General features: G+C 35.2%; 1 protein-coding gene across 2 annotated transcripts in view; it reads left to right on the top strand.

Moving 5' to 3' along the window:
- The first annotated feature begins 6681 nt into the window (after positions 1 to 6681).
- Nckap1 (NCK associated protein 1) overlaps positions 6682 to 17039 on the top strand; it is a 110556-nt gene continuing 100198 nt past the window's right edge. For both annotated transcript variants that reach the window (XM_048808130.1, XM_048808128.1), the window contains exons 1-2: positions 6682 to 6687; positions 16231 to 16237. In XM_048808130.1, the coding sequence (XP_048664087.1) occupies positions 6686 to 6687; positions 16231 to 16237 (9 nt within the window). In that variant the 5' untranslated portion in view covers positions 6682 to 6685. The remainder of the gene's footprint in view (positions 6688 to 16230; positions 16238 to 17039) is intronic.

The raw sequence follows: 17039 nt of genomic DNA, 5'->3' as shown, positions 1-17039 counted from the left end.
AAGGGTGGGTATGATCTAAGTATTTTATATGTATATAAGAATATGCTGCAATGAGACCCGTTGTTTTTATAATTAAAATACACTACAAAAATGTATTTATTGAAGGAAAATAAAAGGTAATGCACAGGAAAGGAAACAAAATTACCAAGAAATAAATTAACTAGCTACATAAATATATTCAGGGAGGGAAAAAGAGAGACTAAGCAAATAGAAGTATTTAATATTATTGAATGCTAGGGGGAAAATAACTGAAGTTTTTGTAATATATTTTGAGTTTGTTTTTTGCCATCTTAATTTAAAAAATTTTCTTTTATTAGCTTCACATGACATTACAATGATCTTGGCAATTCATACATTTGAATCAATTGGGGTATAATTTCTCATTTTTCTGATTGTACAGATTGCAGAATCACACTGGTCATAAAGTCACCTATATCCATACAGCAATCATAAATTTGCCATCTTAATTTTATATTTGTACTTTAAAAAATGATATCTAAAAAGTATGTTCTCATTTATTTTACATATTAAGTAAGTTATCCTTTTAAGTTGATGCAGACTGATGATTTTTTTTAAAAAGTGGTTTTGATATCATTGTAAAGTATTACACTTTAAAATGTCTAGAGTTTGCAGGCTCTTCTACCACCAGAGGTCAGCACTGGATGAAATTTTATTATTATTATAATACGAAAAGAACAACAAAACTTGAGTGTGCATGTATGCATGGGCCCTTGTGTATCTCTGTGTATATATAGCTATTTATGTCTAAGTAGCATAGATGACGCTAACTTGCCAGCTGTAGATCACACGACATGTGCTCATCTCCATGGTAACCATTTCTAAGATAAATGCACTCCTGAACAATGGTCCCAAAATAGTCTAGTACCCATTTTTGTAGATTTCCATTGTGACAGCAAAGAACGATTGTGAAAACATTGATCCATTCTTTAATAAATGAAAATAGGCAGAACAAACACATATCCAAACCTGCAGAGAAAATAGTTAAGAGTAATGACACTTTCTGCAATAAACTCAAGATTTCATGGGCTCTGATTTTCATTTTATAGATTATCTATACTTCTGCAACTTTTTGGCTTCCTACATTGAGCTATTAACCTTTCTATGCTTTCTCATCCCTAAAACAAGGGAAAGAATTGACCCCCCCCCCAGGCCTCTTTTAGCTCTAAAATTGTATGAGCTTATGATTTCTCCATTCAAGTGGATTATTTAAGAATATGAGCAGGGGAAATAAAAGTAATTGAAACTTAAGTCAATCTTTTCCCTTTGCTAGGTTAGGTATTGGGAGTTTAAACTACTATAATAGCAGATAATGTTCTTATATTTTAGTTTTTTCCTGTTAAGGTTGGTTACATTTCCTTAAAGTTCAGGATATCTTAATTATCCAAAATGAGGGCAGATTGATAAGGGTTTTTACAATGGGGGAACCTATGTCTGTAGTTTTAAAGATGTTCATTCTACACATACCCTTCCATATTCTTTTGCTGGGGTTTCAATGTCAAAGTCCTAGGTGCAGGAAAGTCTCTATGACTCTTAAGGGGCCCTGGCCTGATAAACATCTATAGAGAGACTGGTGAGAAGCAGGGCTGAGTCTGCCCAACCCTTTCAGCTCCTAGGAAGTAGAAAGTTGACTTCTTGCTTTTTTTGATCTACTGTTCCCTCTTTCGCCACAACGTCCAGTGCTATTAATTCTCTGTACTCTAAGATTTAGAGAGATAGTGAGGAGATAGGTCTTTTATTTATATAAAAGTAAACTTTTGTTTAGAGCAGCCTTTGACATAATTTTGATGTTATCATATTTTCTTTGAGGGTAGACCTTACTTCAGGCCCAACTGTAAGTAAATTCCTTTTAAATAGTTTCCAACCCCAGGAGAGTCACGTCTCTCATAGCATTCCTGAATGCTGCCAACTTCTCCCTCTCCTCAATGGAGGAAGACCTCCTCCTTCTCTTCTTAGGGTATAGGGACTCCTTACAGCATACTCTGGCCAACCTGAGACTGTTTTTCTTCTCCCAATTCTTGACCTACTCCCAAATATATTAATCCCTCTGTGTCTTCATGAGCAGTATAAGGCTCCCAAATGACCTCATCTGTGCTAAGAAAGGAAAGGGAGGCTAAATAGCAAAGAGTAGTATGGCTAGGTCAAATGATGTTCTATTCTTAGACTTTTCAGAGACCTCCATACAGATTTCAATAGTGGTTGTACTAACTTACAATCCCAACAACAGTGGAAAAGTGTTCCTTTTTCTCCATATCTTCTCCAGCATTTATTATTGTTCATCTTCTTTTTTTTCCACAATAACAATAATACAAGTTTTAATCAATCACATGAAAATGAATTAGCCTGATAGCTAAGTTAACATAGGGTATTTTCCCATATGTCAAAATTCAGTATACAACACAGAATGATATGCACATTCAGATGTGTTATGATTATGAAAGATGTAAATATTAAGTGATATGAATAGATCAGTGGAAATCCCAGGAAAAAATCAGACAATAAGAAAATGTACTTGGTTAAGATTAAAGGAGGAAACTGCAGAGCGGTAGAGAAAGAATGGTTCTTTGAATAAAGAACTTATCAGAATAATTGTATATTCTTGTAATGGTAAGTTTCTTTTTTTAAAAAAAATTATTTGTTCTTCTAGACATACATGATAGTAGAATGTATTTTGACATATTATACATACATAGAATAAGTATAACTTGTTCCAATTAGGATGCTATTATTGTGGTTGTATATGATATGGAGTTACCTTGGTCATGTATTCATGTATAAGAAGAGGAAAGCTATGTCCAATTCATTCTATTGTCTTTTCTATTCCCATCTCACCTCCACTTTGTTCCCCTTTGTCTAGTCTAATGATAATGTTATTGTAGATTATTGTAGATTAGCACCCACATATCAGAGAGAACATTCTGCCTTTGTTTTTTTTCGGTGGGGGGGACTGGCTTATTTCACTTAGCCTGATATTCTCCAGTTCCATCCATTTGTTGAGAAATGTCATAATTCATTCTTCTTTAGGGCGGAGTCATATTCCATTGTGTATATATACCACATTTTTGTTGTTGTTGTTAATTCATCTGTTGCGGGGAAGCTAGGTTGGTTCCATAGCTTGGTTATTGTAAGTTGAGCTGTTATAAACATTGAAGTGGATTAGAGAAGGTCACTTTCCTTGTCGCTCAGTGGCTTGAAGCCAAGAATTCAGACATGCAGTTTCTCAGCAATGTGAGAGAGAGGAACTTTTATTGTTTGTATTCTTTTTTTTTTTTTTTTTTTGGTACCAGGGATCCAACCCAGGGGCACTTAACCACTGAGCCACATCCCCACCCTTTTTTATATTTTATTTAGAGACAGGGTCTTGCTAGTTGCTTAGGGCCTCCTTATGTTGCTGAGGCTGGCTTTGAACTCGAAATCCTCCTACCTCAGCCTCCCAAGCTGCTGGTATTACAGGCGTGCAACACTGCACCCAGCAATTGTTTGTATTCTTGATGACTGCCATTCTGACTTGTGTGAGATGATATCTCAATGAAGTTTTGATTTGCTTTTCCCTAGTTGCTAATGATATTGAACATATTTGTTGGCTAGTTGTATTTCTTCTTTTTGAAAAGTGTCTTTAACTCATTTGCCCATTAATTGAGTTATTGGGGAGCCGGTTGGTGTTAAAGAAGGGCCTGGAGAATTCACATCTATCTTTCAGATACAGGTACATTTAAAAAGCAGCTCCTTGCAGTCAGTGCTATTACATATTTTGGCTAAAGGATAATGGGAACTTGAAAGGGTAGAGCAGCACCACAGAATGCTTACGAAAGGAATGGAATCTATCCCTTAGGATTGAACTGTGGTTTCTGTTAAGGTGCCACAGAGGACATAAAGTCACCCACATATAAAATTTCATTTGGTGCCTATTAATTATTTTAGATTTTGTTGGATCTTTGGTTGGAAACTCTTTTGTTAGAAATCAAGCTGAATTCAGTAGGACCTTAGAAGTCCAACTCAATCAGTCATTATCCATAGATTAAGTGGAGCTTGAGATAACTGTTTTTTTTTTTTTTCTGGTCATGACCGCTTGTCAGTCCACCAAATATAAGCACTCCTTTTGGAAGGATCATTGGTCTGAAACTTTGATTATGATGTTAAACCCTTTATTAAGGAAAATATACATCAGGTTTTTGTAAGGCATGGTATCCATGTTTTCTTTCATCCACATGGAATTGTTTAGAAATGTCTTGGTGTGGGTGTATTGTAACTCCTGTAACTGTTCCCTACTGTGAGAATTTAGATTGTGTTTGTTATTCTAAATAATATAATTTTTAAGGCTTTTTTCTTAAGAACTATTTCCAGGAGTGGAATTATTCAAATGTACCAGTGCATAATTTTATTTAGAAGTGATGAATAATTTGAATGCTGTTGATAAGTATGTCCAAGTTGATGCCCCAAGGGTTACAACACTGTATGGGAGAACTATTTTTACTCAAAAGCAGTTTGTTGTTAAATTTAATTTTTCCTCTTTTATAGAGTCTTGCTGTTCTGAATATTGAACACCTTTTTTTTCCCTCTCATGCTGTAGACAAATAAAGAAAATAAAATTTGGATATTTTTGTGTTATAGAGAAGAAGTAAGATGATTTCATGAACACTACAAAATTTTATTATAGTTCTGACAACGACTTTTAAGCTTATCTTAAAACTTATTAAATGAAAATTAAATGAAGAGTATATCCATTTAAAAAAACAGAAAAAAAGTACATTAATCAAGCTTTTAGATAAAGTAAGTTTCAAGAGATATGGTCAATATTTCCAGCAAAAATGCTGTTTGATGATTCTTGAGGGGAGGGGGTCAACCAAAATGATTTTGCAAACTTTTTTTGTTGTTATTTGATATAAATATCTAGCAAATATTTAATGTTGAAAAAACATTTAGTCAATAAAATACTTCTGTATGATTTTGAATATTATCTGAGTTTCTAAAATTGTTTTTGTTTACACCTACATAGTAGCCAAAAAACTTTTTACCTAACCAAATTCCCAGCTCACCAAGTAGTTGCCTAATATCAAAATAAACGAAACAAGCAGTGCATGAGAATTATTGTAGACAAAACAGGTAGAACAATTCTTTGTGGCTTTATGCCTGTGAGTCCCTAGAAGAAAAAGAATGTGATTATTCGGGGTGTGGTTTATCTGTCTCTCTTTCAATTCAGTGACTCAGCGCAATGAAATCACTGGGTGTATTCTTCACCTGCTTCTCAAAAAAAAAAAAAAAAAAAAGATTTAGGAAGCTACTCATCACACACTGTTAGCTTAGGTTCCATTTGATAGAGAGATATGTATTTAACTGATCTTAATGAGTTGTACCCCTTGTTCTTACAGTCTCCTCTTTTAAAAATGTTAAAAATTACCAAATGTGAAGATAAAATTAAGCCCATGTTGAACATACTGTATAATGCAAATGTTTTTCTGAGCAAACTAGAAATAGTTGCCTTTGAAGAAATAATTCAGAGATTACTTTCAAGAGTTTCTGATAATAATATTACATTATTTATATTATATTATTAGCATCACATAAATAAAGAATTCTGGTTTTGATTACAGATAAGCTAAAACCCTTTATGTTCAAGTTTGGGAAAAGATCATTAAGATTCAAAGTTGGGTGATAATTATCATGCTCTTCTTTCTACTTTTTTATGTTTAAAATATTTGTAATAAATAGTTTTTAAAAACTCACAATGTAGTTGAGCATAGTGGCACTGGCACCAATCTATAATCCCAGCACCTCTGGAACTGAGGTAGGAGGATCACAAGTTCAAAGCTAGCCTTAGCACTTTAGTGAGGTCCTAAGCAACATAGCGAGACCCTGCCTCTAAATAAAATATAAAAAGGGCTGGAGATGTGGCTTAGTGGTTAAGTGCCCCTAGGTTCAATCCTTTGTACAAGCCAGTCAATAAATGGGCCAAGGAACTGAACAGGTACTTCACAGAAGAAATACAATGGTCAAACAATATATGAAAAAAAAAATGTCCAACATCTCTAGCAGTTAGAGAAACGCAAATCAAAACTACACTGAGATTCCATCTCACTCTAGTCAGAATGGCAACTATCAAAAATACAAGTAACAATAAATGTTAGTGAGGATATGGGGGAAAAGGTTCACTTATGCATTACTGGTGGGACTGCAAACTGATGCAACTACTCTGGAAAGTAGATTCCTCAGAAAACTTGCAATGGAACTACTCCTGGGTATATACCCAAAGGACTTAAAATCATGACACAGCCACTTCAATGTTTATAGCAGCTCAATTCAATGGCCAAGCTAAGGAACCAACCTAGCTGCCCTACAACAGATGAATGGATAAAGAAAATGTGGTATTACACACAATGGAATCTTACTCAACCATAAAGAAGAATGAAATTTGCCGGTAAATGGATGGAACTAGAGAACATCATGCAATGTAAAATTAGCCAGTTCCCAAAACACCAAAAGCAGAATGTTCTCTTTGATATGTGGATGCTAATCCACAATAAGGGAGGGGAAGAAAAGAAGTTCCTTAGACTAGATAAAGCAGAATAAGGGAAAGGAACAGGGATGGGAATAGGAAAGACAGGAGAATGAATCAGACATGACCTTTCTATGCTCATATATGAATACACAACCAGTGTAACTCTACATCATGTACAACCACAATAATGGGATCCAAATTGGAACAAGTTATACTTATTCTATGTATGTATAATATGTCAAAATACACTCTAATGTTATGTATATCTAGAAGAAACAAATAAAAAATAAAATTAATTGATTGATAAGAGGATTAAATGATATGTACTTAGCATTTAGGTTAAACAATATGAAATTACTTTTTCTTGGTAGGTTAAAAATGGTAGATTATCAGCAATTTCACGTGTTCAACCTAATACTAAGTCTTTAAAATATTAATAGTAATAACTATTTTTATTCATTAGTATGATCTTGAGAGAATTACTTTATTTCAGAGAGTCTCAGTTTCTCTATTAATACAACGAAAACCTATGATGTGATACAGGTGTGGCACTGTATCACATATCTTCAGGCCTGCTACTAGGGAGTTCCAGACCAGTCCGGGAAACATCTCAAGAAAATAAAGATTCTGCTTCTTCATCTAATTGCTGTAAGGTTTACATGAGATGATGTTTATGCAATCATTTTGAAGATGAAAAATATGAAGAAATCAGAAAATATTCTTAGAACTGGGCATCTCATGTACTTAAGAATGAATATTTATTCTGGAAAAATTAGAAGGGTATGCCTATACAGTATGAAACTTGGGAAGGGAGTTGTGGTTCGTAAAGTTTGGAGATTCAGAAAGGAAATCACTTTTTAAGCCTGCTCTTGAGTTCAGCACCACTCAATATCACAAAAAACAGAAGAATAAAATCTGTGGCTCCTGCCATATACAAATTTTGTGTCACGATTGAGAGGATGGTTTGTACTAACTGCATGGAAAATAATAACTAACTTCTATAATGCTTGTCACAGGCTGGGCCTCTGCTGACATTTTCTACATGTATTATTTCATTTAATCCTCAAAAAGTTCTATCACGGTTCTAGTTTTTCACAGATGAGGAAACTGAGGCACATGGGGATTAAATAATGTGTTCACACATAACAATAAAAGGCATTAAAGAAATAATACCTGTGAAAAAAATCTTGTGTTAAATGAGTAAGTTCAAAACTATAGCCAAGTAAAATAAATAAATAAATAAATAATATTTTGCTGAGGGAAAAAACCCACAAAAACCGAAAACCCCCAAATTCACAACCTTTCCAATGAAAGTAGGAATACCTCTTGAAATGAAAAGGACATAGAAGAAAAATAAATCTTTCACATGAATTAAGCTAATATGTCTCCCACAGAGAGAAGAAAAAGAAAACCCTTATTCTTAGTATTTGCTTATCTTTCTACAAGAGATAAGAATTGAGGCAGCTTACCTAACTCTGATAATTGTAGTCAAGTCTATGGTGTCAAACTTATTTAATGTTAAATGATGATGGGGTGGTGATATTTACTTTATATTTACTTTTCCCTACCTGAAAAAGCAATCACAGTATGAGACAAAGAACCGATTGTCTGGTGGTGTAGGAGTTTGCCACCTGGCATGGAAATCAAGAGAGGAGGTATTTTGCTAATAAGAAAATAACATCAACATTCTAAAACATCTGAACATCTAAATATTTGAAAACCTAACATAATAAATTTGCTTAGAACTGCTTCTTCTATTTTTGCAATCCTTTCCACCTATTTTATGTATCTTTCTCCCTCATGTTAAATTTTACTTCTTAGAAATAGGGTATGAAGACAGTGTACCAGCAACAGATTTCCAAATGTGCTGCTTTACACAGAGCAGCTTTGAAAGTTGAAAAGCTGGCTGGTTCTACTTTAGCAGCAGGCTTCTGAGACTACATTTACAATAATTCTGCAATCATTTTTGAGGCAGATTAACTATGGCTTATGTAATGCGTAGGACCCACCGGCTCTCTTTAAAACACTGTTAAGTTTCATTAAGGAAGCAGCCAACCCTGTATTACCTATAGCGATAAGAGAAAGGGATATGGAAAAAAGTGATAATTTGCAGTCCATCCAAATATTTTGTGCTAAACAGCAGTTTCCCTGTCTTACTTTCCACTAAACTGTTTAGACAAGGTGTTCAGTTGAAAACAAAAACAGAACAACCCAAGTTGTTTCATGTTTTCAGTTGTCCGTCACACCTTCTGTTGGAGATGCTAGAGGGAGGCACATAAAGAATGAACTCGAGTAATTGAGGTATAGTGGGTTATTTAATCCTGATAAAAATGTCAATTATAGAAGGCCACCCTGTTACCATAGGCTAATGCACTGAACTTATCAGGAAAGAGGCACTTTTTACAGCTCTGGATGATGTTTTAAAAAGTTTGTTTTCTAACTTTTATGTTGGTTTAAACCTGGACACTTGGCATATGATGACTTGGGTACAACATTCCTCCCATTCTGTTTTCTTTGACAAACATTACAATGCAGAGTGGTTCTGAATCTAGCTTTGGAGCTTTATACAGACTTAGTGAACCCAGAAAATCTTTAAAAAATTGTATTTTTGTTGCAGTGTTGGAGATCAAACCCAGTGCCTTGCGTGAGGTTAGGCCAGTGCTCTACTTTTTTTTTGAACTACATTCCCATCCTTGTCCATTTTTCTGGGTAAATGAGTAGTTTCATTTTTTTAAAAAAATGGGCCAGGGGTGGGGTTCATTACCCATATCTAATTAGAAATCTTAGAACTAAGAATTAATTTAGCCTATAAATCTGTACCATCATGTAAAGAAAAAAATGATTACAGCTTTGTTTTGTTTCTGCTTTGACTTCTTGAGGACAATGAGTAAAGATGAACTATTCACTTCGTTCCTTTCTTCTGATTCAAATCAAAGGCTTTAAATCTATCTCACTGTCTTTTAAAACAAGACAACTTTGTTGTTTCTAGAATCAGTTGCATAGTCAAAATTCTCTTCTAATGTTTGTAATTTCTATAGTTTGCAATCAATCTAGTAGTTGCATTTTTAGCTAACATAGTAGATAATAAAACTACTAGCTTTTTGAAATCTAATATATTAAATAACATAGCTACTTTCCACTTAAGTAGACTTAATAAATGTTTACTGCTCAAGTCATACAATTTTATAATTAAAATATGACACAAAGTATTTACACATACATATGTGTATGCTAAAGTTTGTTTTAAGATGTTCCTGATATTTTAACTCTAGAATAAACCATATGAAATAAACAAATAAATTGAATAGTAGTTAAGGAAATGTCACTTTGCTCTCTTCAAAAGCTAAAAATAAATTGTTCATCCTTTCATTTCAAATATAGCACAAATGAAGATAATGGAATAGGATAAATACAAAAAGTAATTGTGGAAAATGTGACTAAATTCTAATTCTAAATGTCCACATTAAAGCAATTAAAAATGATGGAAGGAATGGTAAAACTTTAATCCACGAATAGTCTAGGTGGGGATGTATATGTTCATGGCTTTGAAAGAGTAAAACAGGATTTGATAGTAGTAATTTAATTTGTAAGATAGTGGTTAAGTAACAATGAATTTTAATTTAAGTGGGAATACAAAAGTTAAATTTAAGCACCAGTGAGCACCTGACTTATTGTAAACATTTAGACTTCAATGAAGTTTTAATGGGAAAAATAATCTTATAAAGAGTTTATAATATTTTAGCACAGTATGTGTCTTATAATAAGGAAAATTTAATGTTCTTAACATTTGTACATAATCCACACTTAGAAGTATAATGGGTATAGTATATGCCTAACATAAAACTGAAAATGTCACTTTCAGAAATTATTACTTGGAAATAGGAGTTTGTCAAGCAAAACATTTTAATGTAATTAGGTAGGTTTTATTTTTATAAAATTGAATATTATAACACAATGCGTTAACTATCTAAAGGAGTCTATTATTCCATAGCCAGTATTCTATTCTTTTTCTGCTCTCTTCTTCCATTGCCCTCACCTAAAATAAATAAATAAATAAATAAACAACAACAACAACAGCAGCAGCAGCAGCAACAACAAAACAACTCACAACCTTCTTCTTCTTCTTCTTTTTTTTTTTTTTCTTTATCTGAAGCAACTTACCAATGTAGGAAATCACAACTGGGTAGCCAGGGGCAACAACAATAATAATAACCATAGAATAGTAACAACAGGCAATACTTACAGTTCATGTAACTGTATAAGATACAAGTGCTATAAATGATTTCATAGCTTCCTCACAACAATCTAGTAAATTATCTTGGGTACAGTTATTTTTATTTGAGGTAAAAAAATGGAGAAGATTAGAGAACTACAGCCACATGCCCTAGGTCACACTGCTGTAAGAAACAAAGCCAGAATTCCAACTCTGTGAGCTCAACCTCAGAGCTTAGCCCCATCCCCTCAACCCCGCCCCCCTCCCGTCCTCTCTAACCTAAATATATAACATAAAGCTCAAGTGAACATTTTAATATTTTTGGACACCAGTTTTCCCTTTTAGGATGATGAAATATTTCCATTTCATTGAGAAATTAGAAAAGATGAGAAAGTTTTCTCATTTTCTCCAAATCAATTCTGCTGACCAACATCAGTGCACACAGCAAGTGGTGAAGGGTGGGAACATCATCCCTTACTAATTGTGAAGTTAGGCACAACATCCTCATCTATTTAATAGGAACGATAAAGTATAGCTACTTCAAGAGTTTGTTCTGAAGGTGAAACACATTAATACATGTAAAACAGGTGGAACAGGCCAGGACACATTGCAAGTGCTCAATGAGAGTTAATATCATCTTATTTTCTCTATCCTTATCCTACCTTCACCACCATAAAAAAAAAAAAAAATTTAACCTGGCTTTATACCATTTGCCTCCTCTCCATCTCTTTCCCTCTTGTTCTATCCGTGCCTCTGCTCCTTTGATTATTTCATTCTCTACTTAAACATAGTTTTCCCTCTCTGATGAATAACCTAGAAACTGCTGTTGAAAATAAAAACCCTTCCCTTAGTTTTTTAGGTACTGATACAAACTCACTCAGTTTTAGTTTTAGCCAACTAAAACCAATCATATCCTTACACTGTTCATTCAATACAATTTTTTCCATAGAGAAAACTGAAGTTCTTCGAATGACTTTAAAGGAAAAAGACTTTAAAGGAAAGCCGAATCTATTGTTAGTTTTGTAGAGCAAAAGCAAACAAACATGTGCAAGTTGTATTACCAAACATTTGTCAGGCTACGAGATGAATCTAATTGGATATGAATGGTCAAGATCCAGCCTATCAGTAATTTTTCATTGTTTTATGTTTGAACTTGTTGGATCAGCTCTATTTCTGGTACTTTTTTTGCTGCTGGCTAGTGGGGACTCTTACATTTCATTTAGGCCTGTATTTGTTATTCTTCTGCCATACCAAGTTGCAGTCTCTGCCTATCTTTACTACTTACTTCATTTCCTACAGATATTGGGATACTGTTGCTCCATCTTTTCTCTATTCTCTTTCTTAGTCATTTTTAGTGGAGCAAATTTCATGCCTCATGGACTTTGCCATGTAGGAGGACAGAGCTTGAGGTATTGAGCTAGCATATACTTTATTATCTAGCTTTTCTATAACCACTGCTAAACTACAGTGAAATCTATCATGTTTTTCCACAGATCTTCATCCAGAGGGAGTTTCTCTATTTATATAACATTCTGACTACGGTCTTTAAAACATTTTAAAAATACCATACCTGGAACCTCAGTGCCCATAGCCATTTAATTGTATTTTTGGATAACTTGGCAGATTTTCTTCATCTAGGGTACAAGCCCAAATTTCACAGATCCCTTGACTATGATCTACAGTTGCTGCTCGCACACTGAGGGCACAGAGGAGTCTAGATGCCAAGCAGCAAAATGTTATATTTGATTGCTGACTTGTTTGATAAAATACTTTGTTCTTAAAAAAAAATACTTTAAAAATGACAATTCCTGGGGGCTGGGGTTGTGGCTCGTGGTAGAGTGCTTACCTAGCACACATGAGGCATTGAGTTCTATCCTTAGCACCACATAAAAATGAAAAAAAGATACTGTGTCCACCTACAACTAAAAAGTAAATACTTAAAAAGAATGATGATTCCTTGAAAAATCCCATTAATTTGTTATTTGATACCTGCCTCTTCCCACAGTTTGACCTACCTTTTAAAAATTTTTTAAATTAGTTATACATGACAGTAGAATGCACTTTGATACATTATATATAATGAAGTTAAATTTCTCATTTTTCTGGTTATATACGATGTGGAATCCCAGCAGTTATATAGTTATATATGCACATAGGGTAATAATGTCTGATTTATTCTACTATCCTTCCTACTCCCATACTCCTTCCCCTCCCTTCACTCCCTTCTACCTAAAGTAACTCTATTCTTCTCTAGCCACCCCCTCATTGTGAATTAGCATCCACATATCAGACAAAACATTTGATCTTTGTTTTTTTGGGGATAGGCTTATTTTGTTTAACATGATATTCTCCAGCTCCATTTATTTACTGGCAAATACCATGATTTCATTCTTCTTTAAGGCTGGGTAATACTCCGTCAAATATACACACCACATTTTTTAATCCATTCATCTGCTGAATGGCACCTAGGCTGGTTCCATAGTTTAGCTATTGTGAATTGAGCTGCTATAAACATTGATGTGGCTGTATCAGTTTAATATACTGATTTTAAGTCTTTTGTGTATACACCGAGAAGTGGGAGAGCTGGGTAAAGTGGTGGTTCCATTCCAGGTTTTCTGAGGAGTCCTATACAGTTTTCCATAATGGTTGCACCAATTTGCATCTCCACCAGCAATATATGAGTGTACATTTTCCCCCACATTCTCACCAACATTTATGGAATTGACCTACCTTTTACTCTCTGAAATCAGTTTTGTCAGAATGTAGCAGTTCTCTAAAGAGAGGGAGGGAAGATAGATGTGTCTAATATATGTCTACTATTCTATTCTTAGAATGTTTTAAAGATAAATTTGTTCACATATTTCTAGTTACACCTAACTACTAATACCTGATTTGAAATCTGATGGGAGGAAATATGTTGAATTTGTCTTGAAGAACACAGGAATATTACCTTTGACAGAGACATACTAATAAAATGGTTTTCACCTAAAAACTCATGGAAAGGCCCTTCATCTTTTTTTTTTTTTTTGCCTTACATAGGGGATTGTCAGCTAAGTGTTTTTTTTTTAAAGCAAACTAAAACATCTCTCACAATTTGCAAAAAGCATTGCAGAAATAATTCTCATTCTAGTTACTAGAGAAAGCAAAGCTGAAGAAAGCCATTTGAAAGAGCTGGTGAATCATCAGTGAGGGAAAATATGGCAGACTTGAGCTGCAAAAGAAAGTGAAATGACTATTTATGAAGAATTAATTAGGTATAAGAAATGCTAGAGGAATGGGTAGAAGTAGGTTCATCAGATGCATGACAAATGTAACGCCATCTAACTAGACATTAATGGCATCACAGTAAAGAGCACACATGACCTTTATAGTCAGACCAATAAGGGATCCAATACCAGCTTTTCCAATTTCTACAGGTATGACCATTGGTAATTTAAGACACCTTTCTGCATTTCATTTCCTTATCTGTAAAATGAAAGATAATATCTTGAAATAATTTTGAGAAAAGTAGATGAGGAAATAAAACTCAAATATAAGCACCTGACACAGTGCAAAAATATTTAATACATATTAAATATAATTACTATTGTTTATTTTATTCCTAATAGAGATATTATAATGTTGGCAGCAGAAACTGTTATCAGTTAGAATCAAGTTAGGCTGTAAGTAATAGATGTCCCTCTCACCCCCCACCAAAAAGGAAAACTGAATTAAAAGTTTATTTCTCTTTCACCTAAAATCCAGATCTAAATGGGCCAGGGTTGATATGGCAGTTCTGCTCTGAGAAGCCCACCTAACACCCACACATACCTTACATTTCCATGTTCTGCTATTCTGGCTGTTATGGTCTAAGAGAGTGGATGTTGCATCCTTGACACAGGTGGCCAAATGAAAGAAGTGGGCAAAAGGTGAGCCATAGCAGTCTCTTAAGGAAGGTTCTTGAAAGCATGTTTTCTAATGACCAGAAATTTATTCATATGGTTACACTAAGCTACGAGGGAGGTTTGGAGATGTAGTCTTTATTCTGCTTTTAAGGAGGAAAGAGACTGCATACACATGCGCTTGATCTAAATATCAAAATTCTTCTTGATGCAAAATATAGAGAAATGAAAAAATTATGAATAGTTCATTAAAATTTAATCTTTTATTCAAAAAAGATATAATACACTATGCCTAGTCTTTCTAAAAATTAGTTACAATACAAAGTGAATAATAAGACTAGGATCTACAGCCAGAAGTGGTGGTGTACCCCTGGAATTTCAGAGATTCAGGCCCCTCAAGCAGGAGGGTGGCAACTTTGAGATCAGCCTGGGCAACTTAGTGGAAACTCTGTTTCAAAATAAAAATAAATAAATAAAAAGGGCTGGGGATAAAGCTCAGTGGTAGAGAGCCCCTGGATTCAATTCTCAGTGCCACAATAAAATAAAATTAAATAAAAAAAAATAGGATCCATATAGGAGTCATTCTATTGAACACTCTCAGTTACAAGCATTCACAAATATTCAAGTTCATATGGAGACTTATAGTAGCTTTTCTTCAGTAAGAATTGTGTTCAAATTTATACTATGGTGTCATTTTCTTGTTCTGGCTATGCAGCATTTTCTAAAAAGTAGAAAATGAGATAAGCTTTCATTGGTAAGATTCTATAATTCGTCCTCTAGAACTGGCTTATTTGTGGTTTTCCCCAAAGAACACATATTTTCCTCTATGTCCAGCATCTTCAAAGTTTCTTACCTGGGTGCCCCAAACCTGGGTGCCTTCAATTCCCAGGTCTGCTCTTACTATCTCAGGCACCAGACCCTTGCCTCCTCTAAATTAAGATGTTAGCTATCAGCTTGAAAAGTAACTGGATACATTAAATTCCTCAACCAGTTAATGACTATAGTAAATAACTAAAAATGTGTTTGTATTAAACAAACGAGACTATATACAAAGTATTTATTGAAGGTAATGCAACTCTTATGTATAAACTTTCAAGAATAACTGCAGCTATCCCTTTGACTTTTTTTTTTTTTTGAAAGGAACAGGGCTCTTTTTAATACCCCTTGAATCAAATCCATTTAGTCTATTCCTTCTTTTAGGGATAGTAAAATGAAGATTTCCATACGAATAGAAGATGCAATAGTTTTAAAAGCTATTCATTACAATTTCCTTTTCATAGAGTGTTTTTATCAATAAATTGATGGCTTAAATTATTCTTGAGAATGTCTCATTGAGCTGGGCGCAGTGGTGCATGCCTGTAAACCCAGGGGCTGGGGAGGCTGAGACAGAAGGATCCGGAGTTCAAAGCCAGCCTCAGCAAAGGCAAGGTACTAAGCAACTCAATGAGTCACTGTCTCCAAATACAAAATAGGCCTGGGGATGTGGCTCAGTGGTCGAGTACCCCCGAGTTCAACCCCCAGTACCTTGCCCCACCTCCAGGGGGAAAAAAGAAAGAATGTCTCATTGAAGGTGACATTTTGTCATTGACTTAAAGAATGTAATATAAAAGGTTAACACATAGGAAGAAGGTAAAGTCCCAAATTTCAAAGTGACATGAATCCTCTTGCCTGGAATTTGTCACCCCAATCAATCTCATTAAATCCTTGATTTATTCAGTTTGGAACGTCTAATGTATTTGACCAGAGGGATTACAGTTGGAGTGTCGACGAGAAGAAATTGATCAGGAGGAAAAAACTGTGATGAAAGTTTCCAAGAAAAAGTGGAATCTGGTAAAAAAAAAAAAAAATGGGAACATTCCCTCATTTTTTGGCTACCACATCAGAGCCTATTAGGGTCCCCTCCGGATGGGTGCTCCTCGTCGACAAATTTCAGATTCGAATTATCTCAGGAACTTGAGTAGTCTTCACTTCCGACCTCCTTCCTTGCAAACAGGCTTGAGGCGGGGGAGTTAGGGTGGGTAGGGAGGTTGGGAGAGGCGATGCAGGTCTTGCTAAGCACAACAGCTGCTGTGTTCCGTGGGGAGCGTCTGTTAAGCAGTGGGAGGAAAAGCGCTCGGAGCCACCAGCCCACTCTTAGGCGAAACTCGCCCTCAAAACACCCCTTCTTCCCAGTGTTCCTGCGGGCCTCTTTACGGGGGTGGTGAGGAAAAGCAACTTTGGGGAACTAGAAGCCGAAGGGTGCGGGGATTAGTGGGACGAACAGAAGACGCGACCCCTGGTGCATCCAGCACGGGACGTTCGCATCCCGGCATCCGGCGCAGTGGGCCAGCCAAGCCAGGGCCGGGCAGGGAGGGCGAGGGCCGGCGGGGCGCAGTCCCCGGACTGGCCTTGCGGGGGCGCCAGCGGGACCGATCAGGTGACCGAGCGCCTG

Source organism: Marmota marmota, unplaced genomic scaffold (assembly GCF_001458135.2).
Source record: "Marmota marmota marmota unplaced genomic scaffold, marMar, whole genome shotgun sequence".
NCBI lineage: Eukaryota > Metazoa > Chordata > Mammalia > Rodentia > Sciuridae > Marmota > Marmota marmota.
This window is presented reverse-complemented; position numbering and strand designations above follow the sequence as displayed.